The sequence below is a fragment of the Euleptes europaea genome, chromosome 20, assembly GCF_029931775.1.
Source record: "Euleptes europaea isolate rEulEur1 chromosome 20, rEulEur1.hap1, whole genome shotgun sequence".
Lineage (NCBI taxonomy): Eukaryota > Metazoa > Chordata > Lepidosauria > Squamata > Sphaerodactylidae > Euleptes > Euleptes europaea.
In genome coordinates this window covers 3,559,549-3,576,795 of record NC_079331.1, presented here as the reverse complement: position 1 = coordinate 3,576,795, position 17,247 = coordinate 3,559,549, and the positions used below count along the sequence as shown (strand labels likewise).

The 17,247-nt window shown below is 47.5% G+C and overlaps 1 protein-coding gene across 1 annotated transcript; it reads right to left on the bottom strand.

The window, feature by feature from the left end:
• Nucleotides 1-8,564: 8,564 nt before the first annotated feature.
• On the bottom strand, nt 8,565-16,193 carry CRABP1 (cellular retinoic acid binding protein 1). The gene is made up of 4 exons (XM_056866035.1): nt 16,124-16,193; nt 14,122-14,300; nt 11,292-11,405; nt 8,565-8,615 (listed from the first exon to the last, which is right to left on the bottom strand). The coding sequence occupies exons 1-4, from the start codon at nt 16,191-16,193 to the stop codon at nt 8,565-8,567; spliced, it is 414 nt and encodes a 137-aa protein (XP_056722013.1).
• Between the last annotated feature and the right edge of the window lie 1,054 nt (nt 16,194-17,247).

Genomic DNA, 17,247 nt, shown 5'->3' with positions numbered 1-17,247 from the left:
CCAAAGCACCCTTGCTCGGGATCCCAGGAACTGCCCCACGGGACATGCCCATGCTGCCACAGACCTTTCCGGAATCCTCCGTCGGGTCTCCGGGCTCTGCAGTCCGGCCATTGGAAACATCGGCTCACGGATAGACACACCCACAACCCCCTTCCGATATGGCTCTTCTCTCGTCCTCGCTGTTTCCTTCCTCGTGACCCGGACTCTTTGACTTCTATAAACCAATTAAGATTGGTCTGTCCTTTCTAGTGCCAGTGGAGATATTGTTTTATTTGGGGTTGGGGTTTTTGTTTGTTTGTTTTTTTACTTTTTTTTTTGTACCTGCTTGTTTGTTTTATTAGTCTCTCTTAGTGCCACGCACCGCCTGTTCACACACCCACGAACACGCAAACAGTTATTTACACACACACACCTGTGCTTTCACGTTAGCAGCGGCCGATTTTAAAAATGGTTTTCCTCCACCATCCCTTTTTTGTAAATAAATGTACATATTTGTCAATTTTTTTGGTTTTTTTTTTTTAATTAAAGAAAGTCTGCTCAAACGCGCTAGTTATCACCACGGACTAGCTTCTCGCGTGTACCTTAGTAACCAGTCGGCTTCGGGTTTTAGCACCTACGGACGAGATCGACGACATTTTATTACACTTTCTACCAAAGGGAGTTATCATTGTAGTGCTTTGTGTGGAAAATTTGTGTGTTTTTCTTTTCCTCTCTCTCTCCTTTTGTACAAAAAAAAATACAAAAAATTAATAACAACACATCTTGGGTTCTTACTAGAGAAAGACACGCGGCTTGCCAGTTCCCTCGCTGTGTTCTGAGAGGTGTGTTGAAATTTATGGACGGTTGGGGTTGGGGCGGGGACGCCCGATCCATCTACGTTCTCATTTTCAAACGTAAGGCGAGGAGACCTCCCCAAGCGTGTGTGCGTGTAAGAAAGCGCGTCTGTGCCGTGATTTAACATGACTGTATTTTCAAGCAGCCTGTTCAATATATAAATATATGTTATACGATTCTGATTTCCTTTTGGGGGGGTCGGGTGGGGGGTTTGGGGTGGCTTCTTTTACCCGCCTTGTCTTCCAGCTCAGAAAAACAAAAATCTGCACTTTTGGGAAGTGTCGAGGAGCTTCCCAGCTGGGTTTCGCTGTGCCCCCCCCCCCCCACGCCCCACATACGTGTGTGACTTCTCAGTATCGGAGAAAATAAGTACCAAACCAGTATTTGACAGAGCTGCTTTATATATAGGAGTGTGTACGTGCCAGGAGGTGGGTGAGATACAGAGCAGAAAAATAAAGAAAGTGGAGGGTTTTGTTTTGGGTTGGGGTTTTTTTTTTTTTTTTTGTGAATTCAGTAGTGAAATATGCCAGCGTGAATATCTATTTTTTTAAAAAAAGAAGGCTCGGCGACAGCAAATAGCTAAGAAAAATAATTGAGCGAGACAGAGTTCCTTTCAAAGGAATCTGCGATTTTTGTAAAGTGGCAACCGACTCATTGTCTCTTCCTCGTCCAAAAGGAAGCATCGTTGACTCGGACAAAGCAAAGAGGCCTGAGAGAGAAAGAGAAATGGGACGCCTTTCTGGGGTTTCTTTTTGCTGTCGTTCCCCCACCACCACCACACACACACACAAACCCTGACTCGTTAATTTAAATCTATCCCAGGGTTTTCCAGGCAGGTAGATTTGCCCCTCTTCAACCCAGAACAGCATTATCGTGGTCCAAGACTGTGAGATAGATGGGAGGAAAAGGTCCCTGAGGGAGGAATCCAAGCAAAAATGTGTGGGACGGCCCCGTATCCGGAGACAGGGTATTCGCAGAGGACAGGTGAAAACAGCGAGCAGGAGCCCATCTGGGGGGAGCTCTTAACGGTATGCCAGCAATAAGCTTAACTCTCCCACACCTCCTTCCCCTCATCTTGTTCAAGAGGGGTTGGGAAGGGAAGGGAAACGTCACTTTGTCCTCTTTCGTTTTGCCGGGTTTTCGTGCACTCCCCATAGGCATCCTCTTGGACACGTCTCTCTCCCCACCCCCAAATACGTTAAAAAATTGGTTCGGAGTCTGTGCCGGCTCAGAAACCGGGCAACGGCGATCAGTAGTGCTTTCTGCACCAGGCAGGAAAGGCAGGGTGGTATTCCTGCAACCCAAAGGATCCAGGAATAAGGGAAATCGTGCCCAGCTGGTAAAGCAAATGAGGCCGCCGTCTCCTCTTCTTTCCTAACAACGTTTTCTCTCCTTTTCTCCTTTCCCTTCCCTCCCCTTCTCCTCCATCCCGATGTCTGACATCGGAGCTCCAAGCTTAAATCCTGGCCTGTACAATAGCAAAAGATTCCCCACCCCTCCCCTTTATTATTTTAAATTGCTTTTTTTTTGTATTCTGTACTGTGATCCTTTTTGCCACCTTATTCATGTGATGATTTCTATACAGATGTTGTAAACTTGACTGTAGTGCAGTATTTCCATTAAAATATCAGGGCTACTCGGTGTCCGCATCTGGTCGTCCTTCCTGATCACGCTCGGTCCCGGCGCCGTCTCCGGGGGTGAGTTTTGTTCAAGGCCCTTTGAGGAGGAACCTTTGTCGTGAGCGAGTACCCCTCTAGGGAAGAAGGCCACAACAAACGCAACAACCAACCACCGGGCTTGGGAGCTGTTTGGCCCAGAATTTCTGTTGGCCAATTGCGGTATGCTTTTTATTAACACGCTTGCTTCAGATGGCAATAGCTTATTTTGCTATTTTCGGATATTTTTAGAAAATGGGAGGAGGAAAAAGAAGATGACCCATTTGGGCGCTGAAGTGGAATAAGAATATAGGTGAGGGTATTGGCCACTTGAGGTCTCAATACCTCCTCCCGGCTTCGAGTCTTCAGCAGAATACCTCCCTGTGAGTGGATGTGAAACTCTTCTTGCAACGTCTAGGACAAGAAACCCAAGTATCTTTTTTTTAATTTAAAAAAAATGAGAATATACAGGTGTTTATTTATATAGAAACCATGTAGCTGGAGATGTCCGACAGCCTAGATTGGATTGGGGAGGGGAAGTCAACAAATTTCTATCCTATTGATCTTTCTGGAAATTACGCACTGCAAAGTATGTTTTGTGTTGTTTCTTTTCATTTGGTCTGAATTTCTTTCTTAACCTCTAGTTCTTTATCTTGGTTGAGTTTCCCCAGCATACCCCGCCCTTGCCAGGGCCGCATACAGTCAAGGTGTCATTTCTACCCATAGAAAAATTGAAAGTTTTAGGATGTTGGAACGTGGCAGGCTTCCTGGGCCGCCTTGTCAGAATGCAAGTTATTTTTTTAAAAAGCCATTTTTCTGGGGCCAGTGTCAGCCATTGAATTGGGTCGAGAAATGTTCATTAGCTTTGGGTGTTGTCAAATCAGTAGCCTACAATGGTCCCAAGGCGCATGATGCTGCCTTATACAGTGGGTTTTTTTGCCCCTCTAGCAGGGTATCATCTACTCTGACAGGCAGTGATTTCCCAGAGAATGAACTTTTCCCGACGCCCAACCTTCTTGAAGTGGAGATGCCAGGGGTTGTGTTGTGCTGAGCGTCATCTGCCGCGGGCAGTTTGTCCAACTGGAGGGATGTCATATAAGTAAGCCTAAAGAGCCAGCATGGTGTAGTGGTTAAGAGCAGTGGTTTGGAGTGGAGGACTCTTGATCTGGAGAACCGGGTTTGATTCCCCGCTCCTCCACATGAGCAGCGGAGGCTAATCTGGTGAACTGGAATTGCTTTCCCGCTCCTACACACAAAGCCAGCTGGGCAACCTTGGGCTAGTCACAGCTCTCTTAGAGCTCTCTCAGCCCCACCTACCTCTGTTGTGTCTGTTGTGGGGAGGGGAGGAGAAGGTGATTGTAAGCCGGTTTGAGTCTTCCTTAAGTGGTAGAGAAAGTCGGCATATAAAAACCAAGTCTTCTTCTTCTAAATAAATATGGGAGGCTATGGAAATGGCCATCTCTCGTCACTCTGGGGTATCTGGGGTCAGCAGCTTCTTCTGAACATGGAGATTTCATCAATGCCTGTTTCCTTGAATCGGTCTGATTACTCAGATTTTTTAAAACGCTATCTAAGCTAGTTCCCTGGCCTGGATGACTCAGGCTAGCCTGGCCTGGTCAGATCTCAGAAGCTACACAAGGTCGGCCCTGGCTAGTGCTTGGGCGGGAGAAGTCCAGGGTTGCTGCACAGAAGCAGGCAACAGGCAAACCACCTCCAGTCATCGCTTGCCTTGAAAACCCTACGGGGTTGCCGCAAGATGGCTGCGACTTGACAGCACTTTCCACCACCACCATCCAAGCCGTGACCAATTTGAATTCTCTCTTCTGCACGGTGGAAACTATGGCACTCTGGTGGAAAGTTGAGCGATATGAAGTTTGCCGGATTCCAGATGGTCAGCAGAGGGCGCCTGAAAACTGGAGAAGGAAAAGGCGTGGAAGCGGGGCTTCTCCGTCTCAGCAACTGTGGGCTCTTAAAACAGTGCTCCAGTCTCTTTTGTGGACGTTTTGCAGTCGCAGGCCCCTGCACATTTAAGCAAGTTGAGAGCCAGCGTGGTGTAGTGGTTAAGAGCGGCGGTTTGGAAAGGTGGACTCTTATCTGGAGAACCGGGTTCGATTCCCCACTCCTCCACATGGGCGGCAGAGGCTAACCTGGTGAACTGGGTTTGTTTCCCTGCTCCTACACACAAAGCCAGCTGGGGGACCTTGGGCTAGTCACAGCTCTCTTAGAGCTCTCAGCCCCACCTATCTCACAGGGTGTCTTGTGGGGAGGGGAAGGGAAGGTGATTGTAAGCCGGTTTGATCCTTAAGCGGTAAAGAAAGTCGGCATATAAAAACTGACTTCTTCAAGTTCCTCCCCTGCTATATATACAACTCCTTTTGATGGTTAGAGAATCACCTCTTGGGTGTGCTTCTACGAACTGGAGAACCCTGAGGGAAACATCATCGGTAGTCGCCATTTCCCCGTTTTGTGTTTCCCGCATCCCAAAATGCAAATCTGGTCGTAACTGCCTTCACAGATGTTGACCTGACTTACCCAACAGCGGACGCAGATGGATATGCAGGTTCCCACGTCTGCGAGAATTGTGCGCATGGCGTTTGCCCCGGGTTATGTAAATGCACAATTTCCTTTTTGGTCCCTGTAAAGTTTTAATTGTAGCCTTCGACTGAGATAATCTCTTGAGAGATTCCGCTTTCCAGAACGCCTGCAGGGCGGATGCTTGCTTTTTACGCCCTCGAAAGCACACGGGAAAGAGGTTTGTGGCTCATGGCAGAGCATGTTTTCCTGTGCACAGAAGGTTCTCGGTCTAATTCCTGGCATTTCCAGTTAAAGGGTCTGCGTTGGCAGGGGTTCAGAAAGACCTTTCTCCACCTGAGACCATGGAGAGCTGCTCCAGCTCAGTACGCAAGGGAAGAATGATCTGGGGAGGGGCTGTGGCTCAGTGGGTAGAGCATCTACTTGGCATGCAGAAGGTCCCAGGCTCAATCCCCAGCATCTCCAGTTAAAGGAACCAGGCAAGTAGGTGATGTGAAAGACCATCTGCCTGAGACCCTGGAGAGCCGCTGCCGGTCTGAGCAGACAATACTGACTTTGATGGACCCAGGGTCTGATTCAGTATAAGGCAGCTTCATGTGTTCATGTGTGGCTCGGTCTAAAGCAGTTTGGTATGTTTCCATAAATGGCTACGTATGGCAGCGTACCCAGTAGATTTATGAATATGCCGTGCTAGTTATGCCAGGGAGGTATTCCTTTTTTTCCCTTCCACCCCTCACGCATCCAGCATGCGATGCTGGCTACAGCTTACCCTCCGTATGCCAACGAAGTGTGCATAAAACATGCAAATTAGCTGTCAGTTTGTGGCTCGTGACACATGTCTAAGTATTACCCTCGGCTCAACAAGCGCCTCTTCCTCCAATTGCCAGGCTTACGGCATCATTTGGGTGCCGTTCAGCGGAGGAGGGGGACTCGTCGGATTCCAAGCCAGTGCATGCCAGAGAATCTGCCAGCCGTCTCCCTTTTCTCTGGGCGTGAATCCGAGCGCATCTGTTGAGGAATGGGGTCATTACGGTTGATGCCTGTTCGTAGCAGGCGCATGGACAGGGAAGAAGGGGATTGTGGTGGACGCTTTAGGCTTCGTCCTGTTGGGAAAGCAACGACTGCTCGTGTGCTTGAGAAAGAGGCCGAGATTCTCTCTTTTGCTGTTAGACTTTCGTATGCGCGCTAACGTCTTGCATTTTCCAAAGCCCGGCTCCTGCGCATTTTCAGCCGTGGCTCTTTCCTCCTTTTCAGCCGTGGTTCTTTCCTCCTTTTTTTCAGCGCATGAGACAATAGCAACCTGGCTAAGTGCCCCCCGCTCAATTAGGTCAGCATCCTAATGGCAGGCCTCGGGCGAAAAGATCATAATTGCTCGGTCCGAAGTATTCATAAAATTAACATACTCTGAACAGATCCCAACTCAATTTAACAGGCCGCTGGGCCCGTTATGAACGTTGAGCGCGGGGCATTGTTTGACATTAGTTGGGAAGAGCTTCTCTTTCATAAGGGATTGAGGTCAAAAGTGGACACTTTGCCCTAAAAAAATTTTTTTAAAGGCAAACGGTTTAGGGAGGCCGTACAGCAATTTGTATACAAATGTATGGGATTTGGAAGCATTAGACAAACTTTCATTCTGAGGCACAGATTTCGGCTTCGGCAGGTGTTCTCGTCCAGGCGATCAATGTCTTTAGCTGTAGAGAAGAAATCTGTTCCGGTTCTGTGACTTTTTAAATTGTCGTCTCTGCAGAACCCTTCAGCCAACAAAAAAGTTTTTACACCGTGACGTGAGGTGCCAGTGTTTTGACACTATGGTTGTCGATCGCAGGCGGTACCTATGAATGCTCAAATCGAGCACTCGAATTTGTTCTACACCATATTGTGAATATTTCACACGAGTGACTCCATCATCCCGTAACAAGGGGATTAGACAAACTTCCGTAGAGAATATGTCTCAACCAATGGCTATTAGAAGTGACCGCTAAATGGAACCTCCATTCACAGGGGCAGTTTACCCCTGAATGCCAGATTCTAGGGAATTGTTGGCATCAGAGGGCAGGTGCCTTGCTTTCGGGCTTCTTGCAACTCCTGCTGGCCAGTGTTGGCAACACAATGCTGGGTTAGATGAACGCTTGGCTTTAAAAAAAATAGGTATGTATAGGCTTCTGAACAACATCTTCTCCCATTTGTGGCAAAACATGGTTGGCCAGATTTGAGAGGGGTACCGAGGGGGGGGGGAGACGGAGCTATACTATGATGGGGATTCTTCCTACTGTGCCCCTTCAAAGAAGAAGAAGAGTTGGTAGAGACTTTCTCTACCACTTAAGGAAGAATCAAACCGGCTTACAATCCCTTCCCCTTCCCACAACAGACACCCTGTGAGGTAGGTGGGGCTGAGAGTGTGTGACTAGCCCAAGGTTACCCAGCTGCCTTCATGTGGAGGAGTGGGGAAACAAATCCAGTTTCCCAGATTAGCCTCCGCCGCTCTTGTGGAGGAGTGGGGAATCAAGCCCAGTACTCCAGATCAGAGTCCACCACTCCAAACCACCACTCTTAACCACCACGCCATGCTGGCTCCCTGGGCATGAGTTGACTGCAGGGTACCCACTACTGATCCAGCCACTGAACTGTGTTTGGGTAGCAACTATCATCGGGATGAACACCCCGAGAATCCAGCCCACCAGAGGTTTTTTCTGTTGACCCTCTGCCCTTATCTTACCAGGCTCCACCCATGGGCATTTCAGGTGTAGTGAAGCATAAAAGACATGGCTGGGAATGGGTACCAAGACTGATGGGTAACCAAGCAACGGGGAGCAGATGGAAGGGAGGAACGGTATTGGGTTTATTCGATTAGGGGAGAGGCTGTGGCTCAGTGGTAGAACATCTGCTCGGCATGCAGAAGGTCCCAGGTTCAGTCCCCGGCATCTCCAGTGAAAAGGGACCAGGCAGTAGGTGATGCAAAAGACCCCTGCCTGAGACCCTGGAGAGCAGCTGCCAGTCAGAGTAGACAATACCGACCTTGATGGACCAAGGGTCTGATTCAGTATAAAGCAGCTTCATGTGTTCAAGTGTGTTCATGCGGTAGTGAGCAGATTGCTTTGGTCTTTGCACTTTGTGGGCATTGCTGCACTCTTCCACGAGAAACATAAAAGAAAGAATCAGAGAATAGAATCAGGGTTGGAAGGGACCACCAGGGTCATCTAGTCCAACCCCCTACACAATGCAAGAAATTTTTTTAAGCCAGCTTAAAAAAAAAATAGTTGGGAATGATATCCAATCCATTTATTTACCGATCAAACCATATAAATTTGTAACTACAAAGCAAACAGGAGGGGAGGGGGAGTAGACAGTTCTAACAGGGTTTATGGAATCAAAGCAAAAAATACGAGATGACCAACAAGGATTCAAGAGGGAACGTGTGGTCTTGCCGGCTGTTCTCAAGGGAGCCCCCGCAGATATTTTACCATGCAGGATTCCCCCCACCACCCACATCTGCCAGTTAATCCTTCTCTTCGCTCCCCGACGGTGAAATGGTAGAGGCATCTTTCACTCTCGTATGTAAATCCTTGTGCATACGACGTCGTTGGCGCCGAACGTCTAAAATGAAAACGAGAACGGGGACATTCTTGACAGCTCACATGCGGCACCCCCTTATTGTTCCAGTAGGGCAGGGGTCCCCAAACCTTTTGAGACTACAGGCATGTTTGGAATTCCAACATGGCACGGTGGGCGCAGCGGGAAAATGGCCGCCGCAGGAGGCGGAGCCAGCCACAAAATGATGGCCACAACTTAACTTCAGTAACCCAGTGTAGATCCCTGTGCTGGGATGGCAGCTGCTGCCAAAGCAACATTTAAAAACATCTGCATAGTCAATCAGACACCTTGCTGGGCAAAAGCCTACCTGGTCCCACCCATTTCCTATAAATACTTAGTGGGCACCAGAAAACATGTTGATTTATGGCTCTCGTGGGTAGCATGTTGGGGACCCCTGCAATATGGAAAAGTGGCCTGACCCTGCAATTTGCAGCAGAAAGTCCGGAGGTTGGGTGCCGAGTCTCTGCATGAGTCTGTGGTCCGGCCTTGCCTCCTTTCCACAGTCACAGAAAAAGAGGACTGCCCTGTGAGTAATCAGCTGCTATTCGGACCTCATCTTTCGCATATATTTCTTGTTGCTTTTAGCTCTGTTTGTTTAGGATTGACAAATTCTATCTTTAAGTGCTCTGAACAGCTGTGGGAAGACCCGACACCTGGACAGAGAAGGTAATAGACCTTGCACACGTCTTGGCTCTGCATGAAACGTTTTAAGTGAATAATGATTTCCCCGGGGCTAAATTTCTTGCTGGGTTGGTTTCTGGCCTAAACACTTGTCCTAGTGCTGAGAAATTGGTATTTTTGTTAAAAGACACCGATGGCATTGTTTTTTATAGGACTTCCCTGTATGCTCTTCCGGCAAAGAAAATAAGGTCCGATATGGTTGCTAAGAGAGCTGAACCTTTGGGTTGAATTTAATGGTTGCTAGGTCCCATCGGCTGATTGGGACACCACCACAATTTTTACTTAGTATTTCTCTGAATGCATCGAGTTTAGCATAGTTTTATTATGTATATTTTAGCGTAATTTTATTATATTATCCGTCCACAATTTTTTTAACCTTATATTTCCTTTATTATGTATGTGGTATCCTTGACTTGATTGTAATGGTCTATGGCTAAATGCAAATAAAACCATTCATTCATACTAAAAATAATAATAATAATGAATGAATGATTGTTTTAAAACAAGTGTTTTACATAAATATACATATCCCCCAAAAAGAAGGGAAGGGAAGCAATGCCCATTCATGCCCCAGAATTTTATTAACGTTCTATTTCCTTTATTATGTATGTGGTATCCTTGACATGATTGTAAAGGTCTATGGCTAAATGCAAATAAAACCATTCATTCATACTAGAAAAAGAAAGAATAATAATGAATGAATGATTGTTTTAAAACAAGTGTTTTGAATAAATATACATATCCCCAAAAAAAGAAGGGAAGGGAAGCAATGCCCATCCGTGCCCCAGGAGATTGTAGTGGCCCCTCCACGTTAGGATGAAATTATATGGCTGAGAAAATCCTAATAAGCAAGGGATTAAAGGTTCCCTCGAAAGCAGGTCTTGAAAGGAAAAGACCGAGCATCTTGAGATCAAAGCCATGCGGGAGCTTCCAGACCAAACGCTGAACTTCCTCACCTGCCGTGTTCAATTTCACAATTCAGCAACAACGTTTAAAGAAATGTTCACTCATTCATCTGTCCCCCCACAGGGCCTGGGTTTTAATCAGTTGTGGTGCGATATGTGTGTGTGTGTGTATACACACACACACTCACACACCTCCTTGCTTTCAAAGCCCCTCCAAGTTCTGATCTTCGACCAGAGTGATAATTGGTTCAGAGATCTCCCCCTCCCCATGGTGTGATCCATGAACTGTACAAAATTTGGTTTGAGGCTGTTAACAAGGGGGGGGGGAGAGACCTTTGCTTTCATGAAGAAAGGAAGGAGAAATCCCTTCCTCCACTTTAAAGCAATTGTGGTATAACATACGGAGGGGTTGGGGTGGGGGGTAGAGCTGCCATTTTGAAAGACTTCTCTGGGGCACAGTAATCTGTTGCAATTTGAAATCGGATGATGATGATGAAGAAGAAGAAATCGGATGATGATGAAGAAGCTCTCTTAGAGCTCTCTCAGCCCCACCTACCTCACAGGGTGTCTGTTGTGGGGAGGGGGAAGGTGATTGTAAGCTGGTTTGATTCTTCCTTAAGTGGTAGAGAAAGTCGACATATAAAAACCAACTCTTCTTCTTTTTCTTCTTCTCCCCCTCCTCCCAGGAGATCTCCAGGCCCCACCTGGAGGTTGGCTTTGGAGGGTGGAATCTATGGCATTATACCCTGCTGAGGTCTTTCTCTTCCTCAAACCCCACCCTCCAGAGGCTCCGCCTCCCAGATCTCCAGGAATTTTCCCACCTGGAGTTGGCAACCCTATCTATGCAGGCACTTGAATGAGCCACACGAATGGATGGATGAACTTGTGGGTAGAAACCCTGCGTATTTTCAGAACGCAGCTGCTGTTACGCAGTGTTTGTGACCTCCGACGTCAACTTGGGCCGGCCTCTCTGGAAGCATCATGCATTTTGTTTGAGAAGCTTTAAATGTTTTATCCTCCTTGGCAAACCTTTTGCATTAATAGCGTAACAGAGGGGAAACAGCGTAGCGAGACCCCGGCTCAAAGCTCTTACCAGAATCAGTTCGTCGCCAGCCAACTCCCTCATCCAATACGTTTTGGGCCCTTCTCCCTCCAGGAGCGTTTGCTTGCAATAGATCTTGTTTTCGTTCTCCCAAGTAGCTAAACTCTGCAGGCCAAAAAAAAAAAATCCCCCGTCCCCAAGAAAACACAATTTAGCAGTGTTGTCTTGTCTATCCTTCCACAAACAGGCAGCAATAAACAGCGCAGAGGTTACTTTGTTCCGGCCTGTGGTCTAGACCATAAACTCTCCTTCTGATTCCAGAGAGCATAATTGCCGGAGCGGAGGAGCAATACGAGGCTGCTAATGAGGAGGAAAATAAACTTGGCATCCCACAGATGTAAAGTCAACGCTACAAGTATTTTCCTAGTATTGGGGCGTCTGCATTCAGAAAGGGTCTATTTAAATAGGGCTGCCAACCTCCAGGCGGTTACTCCAAATCTAACACAGATCAACCATGCAAAGTATAGCTAAACAGACTGTATTATACAATAAAATTGACAGGCTCGTACAAAAAGTCCTATTTCTTAAGCATAAAGACACAAAGTCACAATATTCCAAGGTTTCCAAAACTCACTATCCTAAAGACAGACGAAAAGTCCAACAGGTACCAATTCAATTTATTTGATGGTCTATGACTGCAAATAAATGATTGATTGATTGAGGTACCAATTAAAGGTTTTTTTCTTCTTTCAAGCATGGATTCCAGGTAAGTATTACTCAGTCCCAAAGCAGGGGATCAAAAGTGGAAGAGGAAGACGGCCGTTTCGGTTCTTCGTGAGTTCCACTTCACCAAACCTTATATACCCCGTCCCTTATTTCATATTAAAGAATCCATCTCCAAGAATCCTTCATAAGGTTCCTTCCCAGGATACCAACAATTTTATTTCTTAACAGTCTTCCAACAGGTTCCTTCTCAGGATACCATCAAAATAGGGCTGCCAACCTCCAGGCGGTGGCTGGAGATCTCCCTCTGTTATAACTTATCTCCGGGCGACAGAGATCAGTTCGGAAATGAGCTTCCCACCCCTACCCCTGAATAAGAGAGGATTCAGATTAGAGCTGTCCAGATCAGCAAAGGGTTTTAACAGACTGATTTCCCCCTGGAATAATAATAAAAAAAACCTAAGAAGTTGTGATCTCTCTGCAATCGTTTCCCAAGCCCGCAAAGCCTTTAAATAGGACATAAGAAACATCTGACCCATATTTTGTTGCCCTGTCAAGATTGCCGGGTCTCTTAATTTTTATAAGAGATCCGTGTCTTGTTATTTGCCACTATGGCAACGTTAATCTGCTCCAGCTGTCCTCTGGGAGCTGTAGAAAAACACAGATGTGACATGTTACCTGGCCCAAGGGATTGATTCTATTTTTTCCCACCACAGCTAATAGAAAAGTGTCCGTACAGAAGACGAGAGCTTCGCAGAGGGGTCATCCTTGTACATGGTAGGGGTCTCTCTGTATTTGGGAGAGTGACTCCCTAGATATGCAGAAAAATATGACTTCGTAAGTTAACCCAATGAAAAGGGGGGTCGTCAAAAATAGGTCTGATGAGGCCTCAATATGCCCCAGTCGCACAGAATATTGAGAGCAACTGGACATCAGTTAAAGGACTAAAGAGGATGAGGATAAATTGTCTTTCTCAAGCCCTTGAGAGCTTGAAGAATCCTGGGGGAAATTTTTGTGGGGGGGGGGAGATTTCCAATTCTCCCCCCCCCCCACTCTTGGTAAGCCCCTACCTTGATCTTTTCCATTCTCTTCAGACTATGAAATGTCTCAAACTTTTCAAAACTTCTGGGAGATTTCGTGTTGGGGGCAAACCCCTAAAATTCTAACTGGACAACTGTAACAAGTTGAGGACTGAAAAAGGGGGAATGAATCCCACGTTGGGATTGAAAAAGTGGGAATGTTTAAACATCGTCTTATTCAAAACTTCGATTGCTTGACACAGAGTCTCTCTCACTCTCTCTTTCTCTCTCTTTAATGCGGTTTTTTAAAAAAGGATCCTAAATTCTGCTCATCTGTAGAACAGCATCAACTGGAAATGTATTGAGAGCTGTGCAGATTTGTAAGCATTGTTCTGTTCCAGAAATGCGTACCAATTGATGATCTTTGTGGACAGTGAACTTCAGGCAAGCGTACGCCAATGGCATATGGACTCTGACCGAATCCTCTACTGACTTGGTGGCTGGCGCTATGCTTGCAGGGGAATAAGTCATTGTGAGCTCCGGTTTTTAGGAACAACCTGGGTATATTTTGCTCTTTGGAGTTCTACAGAGCTAGGTTATTCTGCTTTCCTCCCGTGTTCTGTACAGAACAGAAACGTCCCTTTAGAAAGCAGACTTTGACCAAGGCTATACTCATCCTATTGGATTTTGAACGAGAGATTAAAAACTGATAAAAGGAAGTACTTCTTCACACAACGCACGGTTAAATTGTGGAACTCCCTGCCCCAGGATGTGGTGATGGCTGCCAACTTGGAAAGCTTGAAGAGGGGAGTGGACATCTTCATGGAGGAGAGGGGTATTCATGGCTACTAGTCAAAATGGATACTAGTCATGATGCATACCTGTTCTCTCCAGGATCAGAGGAGCAGGCCTATACTATTAGGTGCTGAGGAACACAGGCAGGATGGTGCTGCTGCAGTTGTCTTGTTTGTGGGCTTCCTAGAGGCCCCTGGTTGGGCCACTGTGTGAACAGACTGCTGGACTTGATGGACCTTGGTCTGATCCAGCAGGACCTTTCTTAAGTTCTTATGAGTGGGAATTGTCAGTGAAAGAACGGCATCAGCTAGCACAGACGTGAATTATGGAGGACCGGTTCTTACCCGGCATTTCCGGCCGTCCACCGTCTCTTCCTCGAAGCTCTCCCCTACTTTGAAGTTGATCTCAGTGGTACGGACGGTGGTGGAGGTTTTGATGTAGAACTGGTCCCCGTCTTGGCGGATCTCCACGTGGGGCTTGGAGGCGGCAGCCACAGCCACTTTCCGGAGCATGGCGTTGACACCTGGGCAAAGACAGGGAGGAATCGTGAAGTCCCTGCACCTGGTGGCTCGGTGGAAGAGCCTCTGCTTTGCATGCAGAAGGTTCCAGGTTCAAACCCAGCATCTCCAGTAAAAAACAGTAGTAGGTGGTGTGAAAGACCTTGACCTGAGACCCTGGAGAGCCACTGCCAGTCTGAGTAGACAATACTGACTTTCATGGACCAATTGATTCAGTATGCCAGCGTTGTGTATGGTGCTTGGGGCTGTGGCTCAGTGGTAGAGCCTCTCCCATAATACTAGAATGCGGGGTCATCTGCTGAAGCTGGAGGGTGAGAGGTTTAAAACTGATAAAAGGAAGTATTTCCTCAATCAACACATAGTTAAATTGTGGAACTCCCTGTCCCAGGATGTGGTGACGGCTGCCAACTTAGAAGTCTTTAAGAGGGGAGTGGACATGTTCATGGAGGAGAGGGCTATCCATGGCTACTAGTCAAAATGGATACTAGTCATGATGCACACCTATTCTCTCCAGGATCAGAGGAGCAGGCCTGTTCTACGAGGTGCTGTGGAGCACAGGCAGGATAATGCTACTCCAGTCATCTTGCTTGTGGGCTTCCTGGAGGCCCCTGGTTGGCCACTGTGTGAACAGACTGCTGGACTTGATGGGCCTGGGTCTGATCTAGCAGGGCCTTTCTAATGTTTGCCCCAAATATTTTGGAACAGGGAGGAAATCGCGGGCGCTGTGGGCTGAAAAGTCAAGGTGTTAAGGACCTACTGTGGCTACCTGGTGTTGACAGCTGAGGATAGCTAGGCTGCTTCAGCTTTCTGGATATATCGATTTTCTTGGGGTTTTTTTCTGATTTCCTCTAAGACTGGGAATAGCAAACTGATGCTTTTGAGCCGGCCACAGCTGAGATAGCAGCAGGTGCTCTGATCAATTGCAGGGGGGGGGGTGTCGGAGCAGGTGGGGGGCGCTCAGCCATTCACTAAATGGCTCGCTAAGCAATTCATCCCCCCCCCCCTCCAAGTGCTTAGGTTTTCTTCCTTAGAAGAGTTGCCTTTCTAGCTAGCGCTGAACAGTCCTGAGGCCATGGGGGTAGCATTTCTTCTGGGGAGGGGGCAAAGTAGGGAAGGGGGGAGCAGAAAACGTTAGGGTTTTTTCTTCTTCTTCCAGATTTGGAATATGAGCTAGAGAAGGGAACAAGGTGGGCTTTCAAACAGCAGCTCCAGTCCAAGGAAGCAGGGATGAAAGAGAGCAGATAGCCGGATTCAAATTTTGTCATTCTCAATTTCTCATTGCCCTTCTCAAAAAAACCCACTTACTTTAAATGGGGTCCGCCCCTTTTTATACCACCCACCCCATTTATAAGATGACCCTATTATAAAAATAAGATGATCTCTTTCCCCCACCCCTATCTCACGGTGCTCCATCCAGGAAAGGCAGGAGACAAATAGCGTTAACAATTATTATTTTAACATCGTTACCATTTACTATTAATGCTTCTACGCCTGCATGCTTGGCAAGAAGAATCCCATTGCACTGAATTGTGAGTAAAGTGAGTAAAGGCTCCAGCTTGTGTGGCCACGATCCTGGGCACGCTCGCGCGCCTTTACTCACGAGTAACCCCCTTACCAGTCACACACCCCCACACACACACACACCAAGTAAACGAGCTGTTTGCAATGCTGGCGCCTACCTGGCTGTTAGCATCTCCCCCCCCCCCCTTGAGTCCCTGTGGCACTTACTCCTGAGTAGACCCGCCGCCCACCCTTTGCAAAGCAAAAAAAGGTGCATTGCAATGCTGAGATCCAGGTGGTCCTCCCTCCTCCTCCTCCTCCTCCTTACCCAGGACTTTCAAAAGCTCGTCGAAATTCTCACTGCTCTTCATCTTCCAGGTGCCGGCGAAGTTGGGCATGGCGAACCGAGCAGGGCAGCGAGGGAACCGGCAGCCAGGCAGCGCTCTCCGCTTCTGAGCAGGCACCTTGTGAGTTGGGCAACCTCTCTCCTCCTCTCCCCCCCCTCCAGCCTCACATCTATCCATCCATCTGCTTCTCTCCCCCCCCCCCCAATCCACCCATCCATCACTCACCCACTGCTTTCCTTCTTCCTGTCCCGCTAGCCCTCAACCCCATCCATCATCCCCTTGCCCGGCCATGCAGCTGACCAGCCACCGCCTGGGGTTTTCCCCATCAGGAGATTCTTTCTTTCTTTCTTTCTTTCTTTCTTTCTTTCTTTCTTTCTTTCTTTCTTTCTTTCTTTCTTTCTTTCTTTCTTTCTTTCTTTCTTTCTTTCCTTCCTTCCTTCCTTCTTTCTTTCTTTCTTTCTTTCTTTCTTTCTTTCCTTCTTTCCTTCTTTCCTTCTTTCCTTCCTTCTTTCCTTCCTTCCTTCTTTCCTTCTTTCCTTCTTTCCTTCTTTCCTTCCTTCCTTCTTCCCTTCCTCTGTTGTGCCCTAAATTACTCTCAATCCTGTTCTCAGTCATGTCTCCTTCTTGCCTGTTCTGCCATTTTCCTTCCTTCCTTCCTTCCTTCCTTCCTTCCTTCCTTCCTTCCTTCCTTCCTTCCTTCCTTCCTTCCTTCCTTCCTTCCTTCCTTCCTTCCTTCCTTCCCCCCTGTTCTTAGACCGAGGCCTTGAATTGGGTTTTCCCCATCAGGAGATTCCCCCCTCCCTTCATCATCCCCCCCACCAACAATTCTAGCTCTCCCTAGAGCTGGCTGGAAAGAGACCCCTAATCTGGTGGGAATTATCATCAACCTGGCATTGTGGAACCAGAGGGTGGGGGGACCTCATTCACTCCCCCCACCCAGCCAGATTTCCCATTGTGGGTCCTGAAATGCAGGCTGGAAGCTAGCCTCCAGAAAGGGGGAGGAACGGAGGGAATGCCCATCTCTGGCTACGCTGGAATGGAACTTCCGTGTTCAGGAGCAGTGTGGCTGAATGCTGGGGAGGGGATATGGTGACAGGGCAGGGGG

Coding starts and splice junctions, on each gene's coding strand:
- CRABP1 (XM_056866035.1), bottom strand. CDS start 16,193: ATGCCCAACTTCGCCGGCACCTGGAAGATGAAGAGCAGTGAGAATTTC. Junction 14,301..16,123: donor CGAGCTTTTGAAAGTCCTGG/GTAAGGAGGAGG, acceptor GTCTTTGCCCAG/GTGTCAACGCCATGCTCCGG. Junction 8,616..11,291: donor CTGGCGACGAACTGATTCTG/GTAAGAGCTTTG, acceptor TTTTCATTTTAG/ACGTTCGGCGCCAACGACGT.